The sequence below is a fragment of the Falco cherrug genome, chromosome 7, assembly GCF_023634085.1.
Source record: "Falco cherrug isolate bFalChe1 chromosome 7, bFalChe1.pri, whole genome shotgun sequence".
NCBI classification, from domain to species: Eukaryota; Metazoa; Chordata; class Aves; order Falconiformes; family Falconidae; genus Falco; species Falco cherrug.
This window is the reverse complement of record NC_073703.1, coordinates 17700805-17721662: the sequence shown is the minus strand read 5'-3', so window position 1 is coordinate 17721662 and position 20858 is coordinate 17700805. Positions and strand designations below refer to the sequence as shown.

The window sequence follows — 20858 nt, the reverse complement described above, 5'->3', positions numbered from 1 at the left end:
CTTGTAGTTGCTAGTAATACTGAATAGAATTACATCTAGTGGATTAATGCCGGTAGTACATTATTGTCTCTTGGAAAGCAGACACAATAATGATCAAAGTACTTCGGGAGTGAAATGGGGTGGTGGGGGGGAAGGGATTGCCAGGTTGCTTTCAAGACCAGTCTTTGCAGAAAACTGACACCACTGTAACCCACATAATGGCCGATGCTTAAGTACTTGAATAAATCAACAGGCAATTTTGTTAATAACAATAGTATTTCAGAAGTGTACATTTTGCGTAGCCTGAAAAGTTGGTGAATGAATAAGGCAATATAATTTTGTAAATGTATTATCTTTGGTAAACACATATACTAGTTTAAAAATAATGCTGTTTAAACTCATTTCTTTAAGATGGAACACAGACCTGAAGTGTAAAAGGCAACACTTGCTGGATGAATATAAAGTAAGAAGTAAAACATGGATAAAATTACACAGCTTATTACAAAATTATGGAAGAAAGGATCTATTACCAGAATTTTGTGTACTCAGATGACATATGCTAATTTGGTACAGTGCAGGGGAAGCAGTAAGACGATACTTGCTAGAAGAGTTCTGGTTTGCCAAAGTCCGTGTGTTCTAGTGCATGAGTGCATTAATCTAGACACTGAAGTAATGCATTGCAATAAAACATACTTCTTTCAGACAACAAGAAGGTGATGGCATGGTTACAGTGATTGATACTCATTTCTACCTTTCTAGTTCAGGGCATGTTCCAATGTAGGGCTGAAAAATGGTGGGATTTGATTTTGGTATTCAAAAGATCAATAATAAAAGAACCTTTAATTAGTTCTACATTACTCTCAAAGGAATTTGGTGTCAGAGTCCTTCTCAACTGAAGGCAAAAACCCAGAGATTTGATCTAACTTCTTCATACTTACATTACTGCTTGTATAATGGTTGAAATATCACCTCTCTTCCTGTCTCCTGAAAAATCCACAAACCCTATTTCTTCTATTTGTTTGTTTACTTTCTATTAATTTCTGATTGCTAAGACTGTGTCCTCCTCTCCTGTGCTTTTTCCTTTTTTCTGACGTATCCATTATTCTGGAAATTATCTACAATATCACAAATCAATGATCATGATTTCTGATGGGGGAATAAGTAGCTGAATATAACATCTTGGTTCTTTTGTTGAATATTGCTATAAGATAAATACTTGATACCGAGGCAGTTTTCAAAGTTTCCTTTGAGGCTTGCTAAAGTTGCTTTTTTAGAGCCTAAGCCTACCTTGGCTCAATGGAAAATTTTCTATTGCTGTCAGTAAATAACAGAATCAGAGCTTAAAAAAACTCCTTATCTTATTATTTCATTGTCACTCCACCCTTCAGAATACTCTTTGCAGCAATTTACAGGAATCAGACTGCCAGATGCAACATAAAAGTGAGTGGCAAGTACAATACATAAAACCAGATTTGTTTGTAAACTCTGACAGGAGGTGGAAGGTAAGAGGATGTTTTTAATTAGATACATGTCTTTGAAAAACACCTTTGATATGCTTTTATTTGAACAGTTTATGTGCATATTTTATAGTGTTTAATAAAAATAGTAAAATTATTGACTTGAAAAATGCCAAAATCTAACTTTAATCATAAAAAGTATTTGTTTTAATCTCCTCTATGAACTCTAATGCAGAAGATAGACTTTTAATATAATTGAGATCACTAAATTAAATGGTCTTTTCTTAAGCTAAAAGTATGTATTTCAAAAAGGTAGATACTGTTAAAAGTTATGTCTCCCAAAGGCATTTGATAGAATACTTTATACCACAATGAGATTAATTCCATCTAAAGCCTTAGTAAAGATCAGCATATGAGGGTGACTCCAGGAATCAATCACTCCACCCATTAAGGAAATCTTACTGGGCCAGCCTAAAGACTACACAAACAGCTTGCCTCAATGTCTCAATATTATGTATCAAAATTCATTTTTTCTAGAAAGCATAAGCTTTTTATAATATTAACATTAAACTGAAAGAAATGGAAAAAAACAACTACAAATTTTATTTCTTTTTTTTTACATTCAATTTTGAGGATAGTTATGGCTCATATTGCTCAAACACAGAGACAGATTATTTTAGATGAAGTTTGGTTTGGACTGATTGACATCAAAGTTGAAGACATGTAACACATTCACTCCTCCATGCTTGGGAGAGTGTTGTGTTCTTTTCAGCTCTGTATTTGCCCTGGGAGAGAGGAGAGGAATATGAAGAACGTGTATCTGTAAAGTTAAAAATGCATGAAGATTGAAATCCTGCTAGATTATGGGGATAAACCCTGGCAATATGGTGTGCTGGTCTGTCACACATCAACTGGTTTCTAGGATGTGTGGGAATGGTTCAAAGTTGCATCAGTGGAAGTTCAGGCTTGGCATTAGGAAACATTTCTTTACCAAGAGGTGTTCAAACACTGGAGGAGGCTTCCTGGAGAGGCAGCCGATGCCCCAAGCCTGTCAGTGTTTAGGAGGCATTTGGACAATGCCCTTAGTACCAAGCTTTAACTTTTGGCCAGCCCTAAAGCGGTCTGGCCGTTAAACTAGATGATCGTTGTAGGTCCCTTCCAACTGAACTATTCAATTCTATAACTGGTGTATTTCCTAGTGTTTTTACAACTATAAGTGATTCTCCTTACAAAGGGATTGCCAAACTTGGCCTGGTTCCTTTACTCATTTCAGATGCTGAAAAGATTTACTACTGCCAGAAGAAAGATGTGTGGATATCTACTAAAATAAGTCTTTTCAACATGTTTACTGCAAAGGGCTTCAAGGTTAAGATGATCTGAAGTGGGAAGTTAAATCTGAGACATGACACATCTATATGCATAAAAGTCACTTCTCTGTAACAACCTGAGTATAAAACTTCTACTTAAGAATAAAGTTTTGAGTTTGGTATTTTTATTTATTAATTCTGCTTTAGGCAAAATTGTATAAAAGGAACAGAATGGTATAAGTCTCTCCTAGCAAATATATCTGTGGCCTGAAAAATTACTAAGTTTAGTCTTTTGTAACGTTGCTCATAAGCAGAACCCCCAATAACTGATGTTTAGCTGCAATAGATGTCTTTCTGAATTGTATTATTGTGTATACGTTGGTCACCTGTAGATTATGACACTGTCTCATACTACAGAGAGCACTGGCAAGAACAAGCATGTCCTTAAGCCATGCACAGGGATGTGACAAATATGGCTGAGGTCTGCACGTGAGCTACATAAGGGCTGTACTTTTATAGGGGAATAGTATGAGGACGGGCTGCAATTATTTATGTAATCGTAGATTGATACAGCTGTACAAATTACTACTAAATATAGCAGACATAGTGCTACATGTTGCCTGGCTTAGGAGTACTAGCTTTGATTGAATATCAAAGATACTAAAAAGTCGGTTTACAAGAACAATTTTCATTGGTCATGTTAAGCTATTGATAATGTCTTGAAACCACACCTTTAGTATCTATATCTTTTATTTCTGAGTCCATGGCAGTCTAGTCCTTCATTAGGGAGTCCCTTGTAAGTAGTGAGGCAACAAAATAGCACATGATTTTCTCTCACTGCTGCGTGCATAAAGCACAGAGAGCGAGTGGTAGTACCAGAAAGTCTGCACACACTCCCTGCATGGGGAACAACAACCTTATAAACTCTCTAATGAATAAATTGATAAAAAGAAGCAAGCCAACACAAAAGGAAAACTCAAACAAAAGTATTTCCTTTTGTTTGGGAAAAAACATGAAAATATATTCACCATATTCACCATTGTATAAGGCTGTTATCCAGGGAGTGTATCCAGCCACCTTGTAAATTCTTTTCTACTTAAATACTGAAGTTATCAACTAGGATTCTCTAACTAATGCCACCTATTCCAGCTTTTACACAGCAATGTAAGCAGCTATGAAAACATGCTGACCTTATGAAAAAAATAAAGCAAAACAAAAATCCCTTCCTCCATACGTGCTGCTTCTCATATACCAAAGTGATTCCATTATCAAAAAGTATAGTAAATCATTTAAAGGTAATTTCTGGGGTGGAAACAGAACACAGGTTTTTACTCACCACATTTTCTTTATCACAATATGAGCTGAAGTAATTTGAAATAATTACAGCATACTGAAGAAGCACTTTGTTGATAGTCTAGGAGAGAAGAATCTTTTATATTGTAAATTTCATCATATAAAAACAAAAATAATAAAAAAAACACAAAAAGGAGGTTTATATAAATTATAGATTTTACAGATGCTTACACATTTATTACATAGTATTTTTCTAGATATAATATAAACAATCCTGTAAGCGTATTTTCAACTGCCTGCAGAACAGATGGTACGTTGTTCTTAATGGAATGTAATCTTCAATAGCAGACACACCTTAATTTTAGTCCTACTGTTTTTCAGAAGCATTGAGAGCTCTACTCCTTGCAGCGTGCTACGTACTTAATGGAGCAGTAGCAAGCTCAAAAAAATCCACTATGGTGACAATGCATAAATTAAAAATGTAATGGAAAAATAAGACCAAGGGAGCACTGTCCAAAGCCTGGCAATATGATCTTACCTTACAAATACCATGCAAACAGGAACTTTGTTTGCAAATGAAAAACTGTTGCAATGGAAGAACAGGAATAAATGTAAATGCAAACCTTTGTAAAGTCATCAGGAATCTAATGGAAATCTAAAGTCTGTGAGGAAATGTTTCAATCCAAATAGAAAGCTGGCCTAACAAAGTTGAGTTTATCAAACAGCAGATGAATAAAAACTATCACCTCAGGTTTTCAACCAAAAATACTTTATTGCCATCCCACCCTTGCACTGACTAATTAGACAACTGCATTTCACTAAATTACTCCATTAATGGAATTGCAATCAGCGCTTAGCAAGAATAATAACTGATTGTTGCATGTCTTTCTAAGGATCCCAGCCAGAGATAGAAGAGATTGATTCTAAACAAGATTGGAATTACTTAGCCTTGAAGTACCATGGCAATACAATGCCACTCTCTCTGAAACTTAGTTGAGATGCATAGATTTTAATTTACCTTTGCAAATCTTCTCATTAAATGAGATAGTGCTTCTGGATTAGGACATTCCAGTTTCCTAATAATCTCAAAGCTTTGATTGAGCTGTGTGAAGACATCAACCACAGAACAAGAGAAGAGGGCATGATCTGATGTTTGCTGAAACTAGAGAGAAATGTTAAAATTAGTTAATACTTGTTCAGAGATCAAAACTGTACTAACTGATTTTCTTAGCCTTGAAATTCTTCCTTGTGTCATAAAACTTTGTACATAAAAAATAAATTTAAAAAAGTCTTACTGATAATACTGAGAAATGTGGCTTCCCACATTTCTATTACTTTCAAACCTCTTAAAAATAAAATTCTCTTTCATGACGTCAGTACTACATCAAAGTTAGGTGAAACCACAGATTGAAGTCTATGGGGAACTCGGGCAGATGGAATTAAAGCAGGAATTTATCCATGGGGTTATCTTCCCAGAACCATTACTGACTGTATCTTGTGAGTCTAACTCCGATACTGTGGGACCAAATGCACTTCTGGTTTTGCAGTACTAAATAATTGTCTTAATACTTTATTTTCTTTAAAAAGTAAAGGCTCACCCCATCTTTTTTGTCTCTTTCTAGTGCTCCATGAAGAAATTCCATTGAGACATCCTCATTTTCATCCAGCCACTGAATGACAAATGGTTCAAACCACCTGAAAATTAAAAAACAATTCCGTAAGGTAAAGTAAGTAATGTTTCATAAAGACCCTGAGAGGAGAGATGCCATATCACCCAGTAGTTTGGCATCTTGTGTCTTCACATCTGTTCTAGTTGTTAAAAAGTCTATCACCCTAGAAGAACTTTTCTCATCAAAGACACTGGCTGCCAAAAGGTCTTTCAGGCTTCAGTTCCACAATGCTTTAACTGGTCTATCCTATTCATGCAAAATTAGCAGTAGCCACCAAAGAAATGCTTTGCAGGTCATCATATTCTGCACGTTTATTTTTATTTAAGAATGTGTCTGTTATCAATATTGGTTCTTTGTTAACATTTATTTTTTATTTGTATGTGAAATAACTTGGATAAAACTATGCTTTAAGAAAACATTAGCTGCGTTTTATTTTTCTTCATTTTTTTAAAAATCAACACAATAACAGGCCCCAAACCACCTCAGCAAATCAGTAGATTTGCAGAAGATTAAGGAATGAGATTAAGGATAGCTCATATAAAAGGACAGGATTAGATGTTTTAATGGCAGGAGGAAAGGTGAAAACGAAAACAGCAGCTGAATATTAACCCAATGAAGTAAGGATAATTTCAGTAGCATATCCCATTAGCATTGTGTTTTTACCCAAATTTGGGTATGAAACAAATGCAGCGTTCTGTAACTAATACTGCTGCTGTTCCCACATTTCATACCTTCCTCAGGCACTTCTGCCCAAAATATTTTGTCATCTGTGAGGACCTGTAGTTACAACAGTTGGATAAAGTATCCTATTAAAATAGTTAATCACACTTTCAATGCCTGGACTATTTGATTTGATAGAATGAAAAATTAAAGAGGAGGAATGTGAAAAGCAAAGGGCTGTCAGAGCTATGCACCCTGAGTTCTTGCACAAATGTGAGCATAAATATTTGACCAAAATAAACCTTGCACCAAGCCCAAACTCCTGAAAGCCTTGCCTATACACTACTTACAGGGAGTATTCAGGCACTGCGTCCTTGAAAGCAGAGAGTTCTCGCACATATTCATTATAAAACCATTTCACTTTGAAGTGCAAATTCATATAATCCGTGCTTTTGCATAAGCGCTGCTTTTCATGTTCTGTAATAGGAGTTGAAATAAAAGCATTTAATAGCATTCTAACAGTAAATAACATTCTTGTGCCTCAGTGCACTAGTGACATAATAATACAGTACTTGCATTTTAAAGCACAGTTGGTTTGATTTTTTTAGCAGTGCTAGTACCCACAGTTTCAATTTTCAGGTTCTGAGTACCCTTAGGGAAACCAAACCAAACTGAGCCAAAGACCAGACCACAAGTTAGGCTTTTCAACTCTCTCCACTGCTGTGAGGAAAACTCAAAAATTTGCTGAGTTCCTGTTCTTCAGGTTATTCTTCGGTTGTTACAAAACAGTTCAGAAGCTCTATCAGGTGTCAAGTTAAAAAAGACAACGATAGCTATGTAGCAGCCAAATGAAGTAATGTATATTTATGCCATATATATGCCAAGTAGCATATAAATGCCAGTCCTATATGAATCTGTGAAATTTGCACTAGTAAATGGGCTGCATTTATCACATAAATTTAAGAAAAAGAAAGAGGAGACTCCGCTGCTCTACAGCCATCTGATTTATACGTGGCACAAATAAAAAAGCTGCTTTAATAAAGCATTTTTGAAGTTTTTCAAATAGGCTTCTCCACCTTCTCAGTGTCCTCCTGTTTTTAACATATGGGATATGCAGATGACCATGGATGGCAGGAGCCATGAAGCCACCTGTAACCACCTTCTGCATTTTTAAAGACTGATTTGATTAGTTTGGAACAAACGCCTGTCTTTCTTCCAGGATTATGGTCCTTATTTTAGCTTATCCACTATGCTCTGCAGTCTTCCCCATCCAGCCTGTTCAGATCCCCGGACCACTCTGTTCTTCCACTCCATCAGCTAACTGGCATTTCATCCTTGCTCAAGTCTTCAATTTCCTTCACCCACAGCAGGAAGCCATGGATACAAATCTTGGACAGAGTAATCCTTCTTTCACTTACTGCTCACAGCCTCCTAAAACCTCCACAGATCTCATCTGTTTGAGGTGCCATGTCGCTTGCACATCCTTCCTTAAGCAAGAGATAATCTCTCCTTTTCCAGGTCCCTTAAAAAGTGACCTAATACAGATGTTTGGCACAAATGCCATTCTTGTGTAAATAGTATGTATTAAGAGCTTACCTCTTTCAAAACTCCTTGCTCTTTACTTCTGCTTGCATCATAACATAGTATTGCAGAATTTTTTCATATATATTTGGATGTGAGCCTGATTTTATATAACAACAGGAGCATCCCATCCTCTGTCACACACACTCCTGAATATATCACTCAGTTGTCTGTCAAGGCAAATGCACTATGAAATACACATTTTTCAGATCCGACCAGGTACATTAATAGGAAATTTTTAGTTGTATTATTATGCCAAATCAGCACTTCAGTAATATCACTGAGCCATACAAGAAATAAATATTTTGAAAGCATATTATTATGCAGTGAATTACTGAGTTCTGTGGGAATCAGCTTATCAAGTGCCCCTGTGGGCTTTAAGCATTATGTTAGCACTTTCACCTTCAGTGCCTTTTCATCCTTCTCCAGAAAAATCAGGAAATCAGTTTCTGTCTAAATATTGCATTTGTTAATGCCCAATTGCTATCTCAGAGTACTAAAAATTCTTCCTAGCATAGTATCATTGGTTACTAGCCTTAAACATAACCACAGAGAGAAAGATGTATGCCTACTCTAATGGTTCTTACTTTCTACAGACCCGAGGAATCTTATTTTTTTATTCTGGCAGGAGTTTTTCCACAATCTATTATTGTAGACAGCTAGATGACCAAACTCATCATTGCTCAATAAAAGGTAGTTCTTACAAGTGAGACCAGAACAATTACCTTATTGCTGTCACATTCACTGCAAATCTACTGCTTAAGTAATTTTAAAGAAAAATCTGTCATATTGCATCCCCAAAGAGTGGCATTTCTGAAATTAATAGCATTTTTTCATTCAAGTGTTGCATGAATGGGTTATTTGATTATACAATGCAACTTAAGAATGTTTGCTATAGTATCACAAACCAATTCAGTTTTAGAAATTAGCTGCTGCCAATGATGGGCAAACTTGTCCAGGGGGTACAACTCATACAATGCCATTCACTGACATTTTGTTAAGTTTAGATCTAGGTGATAACACATCAGAAATGCGCACAAAAGTAATTCATGAATAACTGGGGTTTTTTTCTTCAGGCTGTCATATCTTGGAAAAAAATATTTTAAAAGACCCTTCTAGGATATTACTTGTAGTTACATATAAGTGAAAAATGCATCCGGAATCCTTAATATTAACCTATGAGAACATCAGAAGATACTTCACATGATCTACAAAATAATTTTGTATCCTTGCATATTACCTCTTCAGTTTATATAAACCAAAGAACAGAGGAGACAGGTGCCCATATGGAGTCAGCCCATGACAATTTTAACTGGATGGTATTAGATGGGTTTATCCACCGTAACCATGGATTTTGGTTAGACAGCATAGGAACACCACTGTAGGCATTCTGAATTTCAATTAGGACCAGACTGCTTTCTTAACTTCTGAAAAATGTGCACAAGTTAATGCAAATGTGAGAAAACATAGGATATATTTAGGCAGTTTGGAGATCTATGTCTTTTTTCCTGGAAAGAAAGCTGGCGCCATGTTTTCCTATGCATATATATCCATTTTGGACTTCCTAGAAGACAGATGTAGTAGCTGCGCAATACAACTCTTTGTAAAAAAGTCCACTCTTGCTTTGCAAAATTATCATACTACTGAGTCAGTCTTGAACTAAACCTGCCAATTACACACTGTGCAGATATGCTCAGCAGAGATCACGACCAAAATACTAGACCTTTCTCAGACTTGATTCTAGATAAATGTAATCTCCAGTATAGTAAACCCAATATTATTAATCCTTTTTTGTGCTGCTACTTTTATGAGATGTTTTTTTATATGCATCTGTTAATCTACTGAGTTTCTTAACAAGGACATTTGCAGTTCCCACTGCTGATAATGGCACATTATCCTATATGATGAATCAGTGAAAAAAAATACTGATAAGATTTCTGTAAACTGTAAAATTTTGTAATCTTTGTGTAAGGGGCACTTTAACTGCTTTTATCTATCACAGTTCCATTAAGAGTATCTTTTTTACAGAACTGATTACACTGTGGGGTTGTGGTTTTGTTAGCATCTGCTTAGGGGTAACGCTCTAATGCACATATGCGTTCCACAGGTTTTCAGTAACAGACAGTGTAACTGCAACTACAATGAAAACTGTATGAAAAGTCGTTCCATCTTAGTTGTACAAATTATGATTACAGTAACAGAAGACTTCCAGTAAGCAACACCACTGAGGAAAAAAAAAAATAAAATCTGTTCAGGTGTTGTGTAACCAAGAAAGAAAATTTTTTAAAAGACTTTATGTAGCATGCATTGTTATATGCAGTGTGTTTGGTGTATAATGAAATCAGCCATGGACCTGCTAGCAGATAATCTAATTGCAGGCAATTGTTCTTTTACAGAAAAATGTATGAAAAGACCTTGAAGAAAGGGCTTTTTTTTAAAGTGCTCTGTAGAGAGACAAGGTACTTTCCTCACAGGTCTGTGACCAAACAGCAATGCTTTGGAATCATGTATTTCTTGCTCGTTTTTCCAGTAATTACTGAGGAAACCAGAGAATATTTTCTTTAGGCAGCAAACAAAGAGAAACTGCAATACAACTATTGTGCTTTGGTCCAGTGTTTGTAGAGTCATAGCATTTTGTCAGTTAAGTTATAACGATGACTTATTAAGCAGAAACATCTACATGACACTAGGGACAATGTCATTTAACAAAATGGAATAGAATCTTGTTCACTACAGAATCCTCCTTCATTTTTAACCTTGAGGTAATAACATGACTGAACATCCATGTAATTTTTATATATATTAGTTGCTAAAAAAGGAAAAAAAGGGTAATTGAACAACTTTCATAGAAGACGACCATTTTAAGTATTCAGGTAATCAACTTGATATTTTGTTCAAGTCTAATTTTCCCTTATTTGGGAAGCTAAGAGCAAATTTTTTTTTTATACAGCAGTTTCCTAGTTACTGTTTTTTGGAACAACATGCAGTTAAACTGCTTGAAGGGTTCTAATGAGATTGTTTTAAAGAATATTGGAAATCCTTATGAACAAAAAACTGCAAGAAGGAAATTTGTTTATAAAACCCGAACAAATTAACTAGATATACATAAATATGTAACAAAAAGGCTGATCCAGTTTCCAGGCTTTAAAGATAATTTTTCAGAGATTAATAACTACTGCAAAGAATATTTATGTGTAGCAAATTAATTACATCACAGTCAGTTGGTTTGACGTTACATACACACCTAACAAACTGTGGGTTTATTAAAATGGCAGTAACTGAGACTAAGCATAAGGGAATTGTGTCTGGATTAACTGTGATGGATTATTCCCCATCAAAACTCAGATGCTATTTTCAACCATTGTGACGTAACTCCGTATTATTTCCCCTAATTACTTATCCATCATTCTAGAGACTACGAGCTGCATATTTTATCTATTTCTTTCACAACTGTTGTTTCAGAAAGCCTGCTATTTCCAAACTTTCAGTCGCATCATTGGGAAGTATTTGCATGGCACAAATGGAGTATGGCTAGTGGAAGAAGAGCTCTTAAGGAAGTCCTATGAGGAATGATACTGATTGAATATAAATTGGTATTCCTCCCTCTGAATCACTGTGGAAGCATCACACCAGTATGATGAACCTACGTTTTGGACAGAAGTAGAAGTTAACCCTTTGGGCATTTGATCCCAATGCAATTTCCCTATAGTACAGGGGCTGCTGGCTATGCCATTGCCTCTTTTAATGCGAGCATCATGCTTACAGTGCTCCAGACTTAATCCCTGTGCTGCTGAACTGAACTGGAAGACTGATTGAATGTAACATACTGGATCAGGCCACAAATGAAGAAAAATGTAAACTTAAACAAATTTAATAACCAACTGAGGCAGAAAGATTACATTCTACTAGACAGCTCATCCCAGGGTTCTCGTACTTTGCTAAAGGCAATGGAAGTCACTGGTTATTAATTGAAATACACAGCAGGACACAACCAATCGATAAATATGTATAATTTGTATTGCTCTTGATAACGTGAAATACTACTGGCCTTTCTGAAGGGGCTCTTTGTGTCAAGATAAATATAAGAAACCAAAATTTGAAAACCTTCTGCTATTATCTCCTTTTTTGGACTGCACTTATAACTGATTTACAACTAAAACCCCCTCTAATTCTCCTTTTAAAAATATATTGTATCCTTCATAAGAGACTTCTACATATTCAATCTTTTCTCTGCATTTACTTGGAAGTTTTCACCAAAATATCTTTGAACACTTAACAAACATAATGGATTACACCTTGAACATCTCTATGAGGTGATTAAGCTGTGCTATTACATTTTACAAATGTGAAGCTGAGGCATGGGGAGACCAAGTGAATTTACTAATGGAACATACATAAACTATGAAAGGCAGCGTAGACCTTATTCAAAGATTTCTTAACCACAGAGTCACATTTCCTCACTGAACAGAGACCAGGGAAGGAAGGCAGACTGTCTCATTCTGAATTGTGAGAAAAAATGGATTTACAGTTCTTTTTTTTTCTTCTCATCTGCAGTGGAAGCGTACTAATCAATCCTTGACTTAATGCAGTGCACTTTAAAAGCTGCTATGACATTGCCCTTTATATTCAAGGAGGAGCTGTCAAAGTGAGCGGTTGCTTCACATTTCACAGCAGGTACAAGCGAGTTGAGAGCCACCTGCTTAGCATCTGAAAAGGCAGAGCTGCACATTGCTTTGAGGGAGAGGTAAACTGCTTAAGTAAACTTCAAGGGCATCAAATACCAATGTTACATACTATCTAAGAGATGCAACGTGCAATATCATGAGAGATGTGTGAATCTGCTGCAAACAAGCCTATTTCCTACTACAAAACATTGCATTTGCCATTTTTTACCTGCTGTGTTATTATATTGCGTAAACATTTCAAATTACTTTAGGCAAATTCACTTTGGTATCTTTTTAACATGAGTTGCTTTTTTACTCCTTATTGAAAATTTAGCCTATTAGTCACAGCAATTAATTACAATTTCACAGTCAAATGCTTCCAGAAAAGTGGAACATGCACTCACGATGCAAGATAAGCAGCTTGATTAAGTGTACACTTCCTCTGTCCTGCCTGCAACTAAGACAAAGAAAAATGCCAGTACAGCAAATAATTTAGTAAGATCAACCTCAGTATAACTTTTACCCTTCAGTATCACATCAGAGTGAAATTTATGTACCATGAAAGGTAAACAGATCAATAATATTCAAAGAACAAACACTCGGAGTCAAAATTCTGTATCTGGATATACACAGCTACAGAAGGAAGTAAGTAATTGCTTCCAAAGACAAATAATCTGAATTGTGCTTTGTTACTGTTAGTGGAATTCTTGCTTTGTGCATGAATTAACCATGGAAAGCCTAAGGACATGCAAGCTATGAATGGAGCAGAAGTTGCCCATCCTATATGACATGAGATTTATGACGATAATTAAAGGCCTAGTTCTGAAGAATATAATTTCAAATACTTTGTACTGAAGTTTCAACGTTTATTCAAAGTAATCACACAATCAGAAAGTAATAGAAGACGAAAAGCAATGCTGGTATAGGAGTCTAATTTACATTGATTAGGCTTCCATAAACCTCTAATATGTATAAAAATTGCAAAATGAAGAGAGAATATGCATGATTCTTGGGAAATTTTATCACATAATTAAATGCTATATTTTAATGATTGAATCTGGGAGGGAAAAGAAATAAAGTAATAACGTAAGCCTTAACTGTATTGGGTTACTGCCGAATACCGCTGAAAACCGCTGAATACTCAACTTTGGATATTCTATGTAATTTTTATGACAGGTTACTTTCATTTACTTATTGTTTCATTTTTTAAAAATGTATCTTTCCATAAAGGAAACATTTAGTCTTGATTCTCTGCTCTTTGCCTTGTCATAAGAGTGCAAAGTGAGCATAAAACATTACCAAATAGGCATGGTAGCATTTTATAAGCAATTAGTAGAATGAAGTACAAAACAGGAAGAATCAGGCAGCAAGATAAATGTGAGGTTGCGCTTTAATAATTAACTGTGCTGTACCTGGCTCTGCCTGTAAAGCAGAAGCAAAGGCAAACCCAGAGGTGTTCTCTAATTGTTAACCAGCAAATTGCATGTGAGGCTTATTAAAAGATAATGTGGAAACAAGCACCTTTAATGGATTTATCCTGTTCCCCTGGGGATGCTGGAACCAGTATCCAATATTTAGTTTAGAACTAATGTATTCGCCCATAAGGGGAAATGTACCTCTGTATCTACAGAGAAACAAGAGACTAGTGAAACTCTGTATGTGGGAAAAGTCCTGAAAGTAAAAGGCTGAGTCTTCAACTTAAAACAGAGGCTGGGAGAGGAACAGAACAGTTGTTTGCTGAATGAGGAAAGATTTTATGAAGCGTCTTAGTGTGAAGTTTAAGAATAGGCAGGATTAAAAATAGCATGCAGGTTGCTTGTTATTTTTAATTTTCTCTTACTCAAATGTTTTACTCTACTTGATAAAGAAAAATAGTTTAAGAAAGCTGTCATTGGTTACTGTTTCTAGAAGGACAGAAGTCTAAAAAATAATTGGATTCACAGGGTGTTTAGCTCACAGAATTCACGAAGAGGTGCAGCAGCTGGGTTCCACTCCTACTCTGCGGATATTATGCAGTCCACTCTGACAGAGATGAGGGGAAGAAACCCCTCAAGAAATAGGACAGGGAAACTCAAGTCCTAGCTGCCGGCCTACTACATGACTGCATTTGGGGAACGTCCTGTAGGAAGAAAAGGATGAACCTTTTCTCCAACCAGCAGATGCAGAACTGCACTGAACAATGCAGGTCCTGTAAATGACTTACTGTGGGGACAAAGTCACAATTTTTTTTTTTTCCTTCCCTCTCCCCCCCCCCCCCCCCCCCCCCCCCCAAATGATTCTGGACAAAAGACATAACTAGTTTTTGTAAAAGTGCAAGCTGCAGTGAAGTTGTAACATCTTACTGGTGAAGAACAGTAATCAAGGACAAGAAGAAAGAAGACGTAAGTTATTCTTCTGGGCTGAGATACCTAATAAACTACAGGAGGAAGCCCTGGCTGCCCCTGGTATGAGAGCTCTCTCCCTGCTCCTGTAAGTGATATAACAGTCCCTTCAGCTCAACAGAACATTTCTCTCTTATTTGCCTACTGAACTCACTGGTGTCTGGAAAGGACTGGGCTGTGTGAGCTATAAATAACCCATAATTATAATCAATTTAGGGTTCATTTAGGGCACCATTTACAGTCTAATAAGCTATCTAGCATGGTAGGACTAGCATACGTTGACTAGTAAAATTGTCCTGCTCACAATCAGGCAACGTTCAGGAGAAGTTTATACACAAATGTTTTACAGTCAGTGACTGCCAGGGTAAGAGCTAATAACAATGTTTCAGGACAAGATTAATATTCAGTGGTTAAAAAGATTACATAAGGCCAGAGTTTTCATTATTAAATATATGGGACAATATACACTGCTATTATTGAGTGACAACTTTAAGACTAAATAATGAAGTCAGGCATTCACTGATGCACTGCAATTTTCTAGTAACATCTGCTCCTATGAATACACCTACAGTCAGACATAAAGAAGCTTTAACTTATTAAGATTACCATAGACCTGTACTGCAGTGTAAACACTCAGTAGCATTTATTATTGTTTTTCTGGTTCAATATATAAAATTAAAGGAAGTGTGTTAGGGAATGACCAAATGTTACAGCCGGCATGACCCCAAGTACAAGTTTGTGCCATGCTAGTGATCTCTGAGGTAGTCCCAAGTAAGATGACACATTGATACAACAAAATACGATGCCATGAAGAAATACTAACTTAACTCCTGGGAGCAGTTCAGTCCACTTAATCTGTCTTAATTAGCGGGTCTAATTAACTTCAACAAAATAGTGCCATTTGGTACGGCTACAGTGCTTTTTAGGCAAGCCTAAGGATCTCTGTGTTGCATGTATATAGGTACTCAGCTGGATTTTCATACTCACAAAGCTCAGCTCTCTGGCATGTACAGGATGCAGCTGCTATTAATATCACTGCCTGTTACTCCGACCAAAGAACACTTGTAACGCCCCTCTTCCTCCAATTATGTTACATTCAATCTGATCGATTATCTGCCAAGGGATAATTTTTTATTAACTCCAACCGTAACCACCTTGTCTCTGCCTTCACAGTCTCTCTGAATCCCCTCTGACACTACATACTATTCCTCAGGTCTCTGGAAAAATTAGGTTGGAATTTTGTTGAAATTCAAATATTTGGTGAAATGTGTGAATGCAGAATGAGATTCAATAAAACAAAAGCTTGCATTTTAATACTGAAGAAACCCTGCATTCTGGTGGATGCTGCCCTGCTCTCCTTTCCATAACCTCAGCCGCACCTCCCCAGATCTGCTCCGTAGTCTCCCTTTAAGTCAAGAGTCTATTCTGTCTTAAGGGAAACTTCGTAAAGCTGGAGTGAAAATAGACTTGAAATCTGTGACCAAATGGTGTGACCTTTCTCTGGGCAGCATTAGCCTTGCTTTTTTTTTTTTTTTCTTTTCTGTGCTGTCCCTGTGCACAGCATCAACTCACAGAGCTGCTGCTTCTCTTTCAAACCACTTTTATCAGTTTCTGTCATGAAAGAGGAATCTGTCAGAGAAACAGGAAGATGATAACTGCTTATGTATCGGGGACAGCAGCAAACTTAAAAAAACCCTACATTAAAATGGTGTAATGACTTTCTTATTCTTCTCCTGTTTTTACAAAGCCTGACACTTCAGAGTCTTCACTCTGCAGGATTGAGGCTGTTTATTACTGTATTTACCCAGCAGCTCATTCATTTCTGGCCTGATCCTCGTCTTGACTTCTGGCCACTACCAGAATTAGATTGTCATAATAACAGCCATTAGAATGTTCTCTAACAGACTGGATAGCTTTGGACATTTGATGTGACCTATTCAAAAGTTAGAGATACAAAAGATCCAAAAAAGATATTTCTGAGAATGCAGAATAAAAAAAGATAAATTTGTAATTGCATGTCTAATTTCAGCTCATTACTCTGTCATCATCTTTTAACCTTCACATCTTCATACTTGGAAAGGAAAAGATTTCTTACCATATGAAGTCAGTAACAAATCACTTGCACTGCTGGTGAAATTCTCTCTCTCTTCTCATTTGTTTGTACCAAAAATACAGAATAATTTGAGGACCAGACAGTACCAATACATTAACATCCTATAAACTCAGATATGCTTGTGTAAACTAATTGCCAAACAACAATGTATAATCTATCACACAAATCACTGTTGCTTCACGAATCACCTGCAAAGAAGGAAAAAAAAAAAAAAAAAAAGAGGGCCAAATCTAACAAAGTCAGCTCTCAAAGAGAAACATGTGGTACTTTCTCCATGCAAAATCTATACATGACGATAATCCCAAGCTCCTTAGATCAGAAAAAAATCAGAACCGGTGTGAACTTAATTTGTTAATGTTTGCATAAGACTTTTAACACTAAGCAAAGGCTGAACTTAAGGTGGAAGAAAATCTAGAATGACACGTTGAACTCAATACCAGATTTCAGTACAGCAAGCCGTTTCCCCCGGCAGCAGCCATCTGCCCTGTCTCATGCATATTCGCTGCCTTGGTGCTCATAGAGACACGAAGCTGCTGTGCTCTTCTCCAGCCGAAGGCCACTGCTAGGAAAGCTGCGGTTCCCTCTGCCTTCCCCATGTCACAGCAGCAGCCTCCCAGCAAGGCTGTCCTGGGTGAGGATCAAGGGAGAAGGCCAGGCAGAGCGGTGCAGTGACGGCTGGTGGCTGGCTCACAGCGAGAGGACACAGCCGGAGCAGCCACTCTGAACTGCGCTCAGGAAAAAGGGGGAAAAGGAATGCAAACGAGATGTTCCAGTGTTAGTATTCTCTTAGAGAATGGAGTTATGACATAAGCATTTCCTGAATTTAAGATGATGGGAGTGGCTGGATATATTTGGGAATATATAAGGCAGGAAAAACTAGAATCATCTTGGATGAGCTAATTTAATCTTTATCATATCAGCAATCCTTTTGCAAACAATGTTGTACATTTCATTGCTTCTTGACTGGATGCAGAAAGGAATCAACTCTATAACAAAAAAGATGCTGCTTCAGGAGATTAATACTAAATGGAATCAGGCAAAGATTGCATCCCAGCCCTGGACACTACCTATGAACAGATGGTAGCCTACGTTAGTAACTTGGAAGGCGAGACTGGCATAGCAAATGCAATGCATTTTAATGAACTCCATTAAAACCATGAGGATCGAGTGTAACCACGTTTAAGGGCTCGCTCCCAATCTTGTAGAGTTCAAAGCAAAAAATGTTATTGCCATTAACAACTGCAGAATCAAACTCAGTTTATAAAATATCCATGGAAAGCGTTAATGATTAAAACCCAGCAAAACTGGAGAGAAGCAGCATGCTAATCTGTATTTTGTGACCAGATTTATTGAGGTTCCTGTTTAGGAATGAAACCACAGAAGGTGAAATTATGTATATTTATAATAATTTATAATTAATTTAAATGCCTCTTAATCACTATTTATACACAGGAACTGTTTCACTACTGATTCTTGGAGTGACTTAGAATTTCTAATGACAAAAATGGCATTTGCTTTCCTCAGAAAGACAGTATCCACAGCAACACTGAGATGAGACAGTATGTAGGGACTGGTTTGGAATAGAGACGGAAAGTCAAGTGTCTCCTAATGAGTCCTCTACTATCTCCCTCTGCAGAATTAGGATATTAACATTAATATGTTTTATTTGATCCAGCCCAGCCTTCCACACTTAATGTATTGTATCACTAACTTCTCCTCAAAAGCTTCCTGTTCTATTCTTGACAACCAAGAAACAAACCACGGCTTGAGCTGAAGCTGCGTTTTGAGTGATCAGTATGCTCTACTTAGCACACAGAGTGAAAAATCTTGTGAATTACGTTGTTGCAGTACAGAATATTTATAGTTCGATGGCTAAACCGCTGGGGTGCTCAGGGATGTCTGTGTGCAGAGCATAACTATACATTCAAAGTTATGAAAGCATGACAATATAATGACTATTAGAAATTCTTATTAATCTGTGCTAGCTATCTATGAGTGCAATCACAACATCAAGCTGCTGAGCAGCCATTTCTGATACTTGTTCCTGATTTACAGCCTCTCCTGATACAAGCTTTTTCTCACAGATGTAACCAGGAACATGTTCTAAATCAAAATAGTGGTTCTCATTTGGTCTTCACGCTTTTGACTTCTTTGATCACTCTCAAAGTCATGACTTCAATAATGATCTAAACGTTCACGTGAATATACGTATTATTACCAATATTTCTATCACTAATTAAGACCATTTCCTCAATTCCTCTCTTATGTATTTTTAAAAAGTTTCATGCAGGCATTTTAACTTGGTTTTCTGCAATAACCATATTTTAATGAGTGGCTTTCAAATCTTTAGGCGGAGATTACCTGCTATATAGAAAAAGAAAGAAAGTATATTTTACGTATGGTTAACCACAGCACTATCTTAAAGAACAAAAGGAAACTGCATTTGATTCTGTTGGAGCTAGAATGAATACAACCTGCCTTTTGAACAAAAATCCCAAAGGTTTACTTATCTGTGTGTGTTTCCTCCATAAATTCATTCCATGAATGTTTCTTACAGGCAAGTTAGCTATTTTCGCTAGCCAGAAAGTATGGAATGCCTACAATGCCCCCTGGCAAGCATATTTGTGGTTCTTCTGACATTGATGATTTTGTCAGATTTAGGTAACAAGAAGTAGCATTTCAAGTTACAGTTCTTTTGTCTCCTTCTTCCACAGATAACTTCATATAGTCACAGTGCAATGATTTTCCTCCTTTACAATGCTTCTTTTTTACTATCCTATGAAACATCTGAAGTAAGTATGCCAGAAAGCTCTTACCACCCACAGAAATCTGACGCCAGGTGTGATTTGCAGTGGAAATCAGTCTTGGTGAACTCTCTAGTGTAATTAATAGTTTGTTCTAATTACCTTCCAGCGCATATTTCATGTCCTGGGCAAACAGAGTCCACATGATTTCAGCACTGACTTTCCCCATGTTCAGCTCTTGAGGGAACCTGCAATCAATCACATTACATCAGTTCACTTGCTGCTGAAAATTATGCTTACAGCTGCACAAATATTTCCAAAAAATAATTCCTCTAGTATGCATTTACCATATTTTGTGCTTTGTACAATTATGTGAACCATCCAGTCTTCAAATAAATACTTTCCTTAGTCTGATGTCAGGGGCCTAAGTAAGCAATTAGTTGAGTGTTGCACATATCCCCTCACATGACCTTTTACATCAAGAAATGTCCATCTATCTTGCTGATAACTCAACTTCAGATAAATCAGATGGCTTATGAAAAACCAGGAACAGTTGGTTCAGGTGTTTAGCAGCTACAGGTTTTCCTTAATTCCCTTGTTACACTGGAAAACAGTGAAGCTTTCTGTGGAGCTGTATTGGTTTATACTAGTTGAATCCAATTCACTGTTTGAAGACGTGTACCTTGAAGTATGGATAAAACAGTAAAGAATATAAAAGGTGGAAAAATGCTTAATTTTGATTCAAAATTTTAGGTGTACCCTTATGCTTTGTGTCATCTTTGAAAAACAGTTTTTATGTATCTTTTAAGTATTTTCCCACAGATTTTTCATAGATTCCAGCTGCTTCTTATTCTATGTAAAAGAAAAGCTTTAATCTTTCACTTACCATCTTCCCTCTTAGCTACTAGCAAAAGCCAACATTTTAGTGACAAGCACTGTATGTTTCACATCATATTTAAAAGGAGAGCTATTTACTTGTCCTTTTTTTAAAAAAATAAATATATAAACC

General features: G+C 36.6%; 1 protein-coding gene across 2 annotated transcripts in view; it reads right to left on the bottom strand.

Moving 5' to 3' along the window:
• Positions 1 to 20858, bottom strand: part of UNC13C (unc-13 homolog C) — a 178470-nt gene that overhangs the window by 38146 nt on the left and 119466 nt on the right. For both annotated transcript variants that reach the window (XM_027800121.2, XM_027800123.2), the window contains exons 17-21: positions 20012 to 20097; positions 6717 to 6843; positions 5635 to 5731; positions 5055 to 5198; positions 4080 to 4157 (exon numbers count right to left, since the gene is read on the bottom strand). In XM_027800121.2, the coding sequence (XP_027655922.2) occupies positions 4080 to 4157; positions 5055 to 5198; positions 5635 to 5731; positions 6717 to 6843; positions 20012 to 20097 (532 nt within the window). The remainder of the gene's footprint in view (positions 1 to 4079; positions 4158 to 5054; positions 5199 to 5634; positions 5732 to 6716; positions 6844 to 20011; positions 20098 to 20858) is intronic.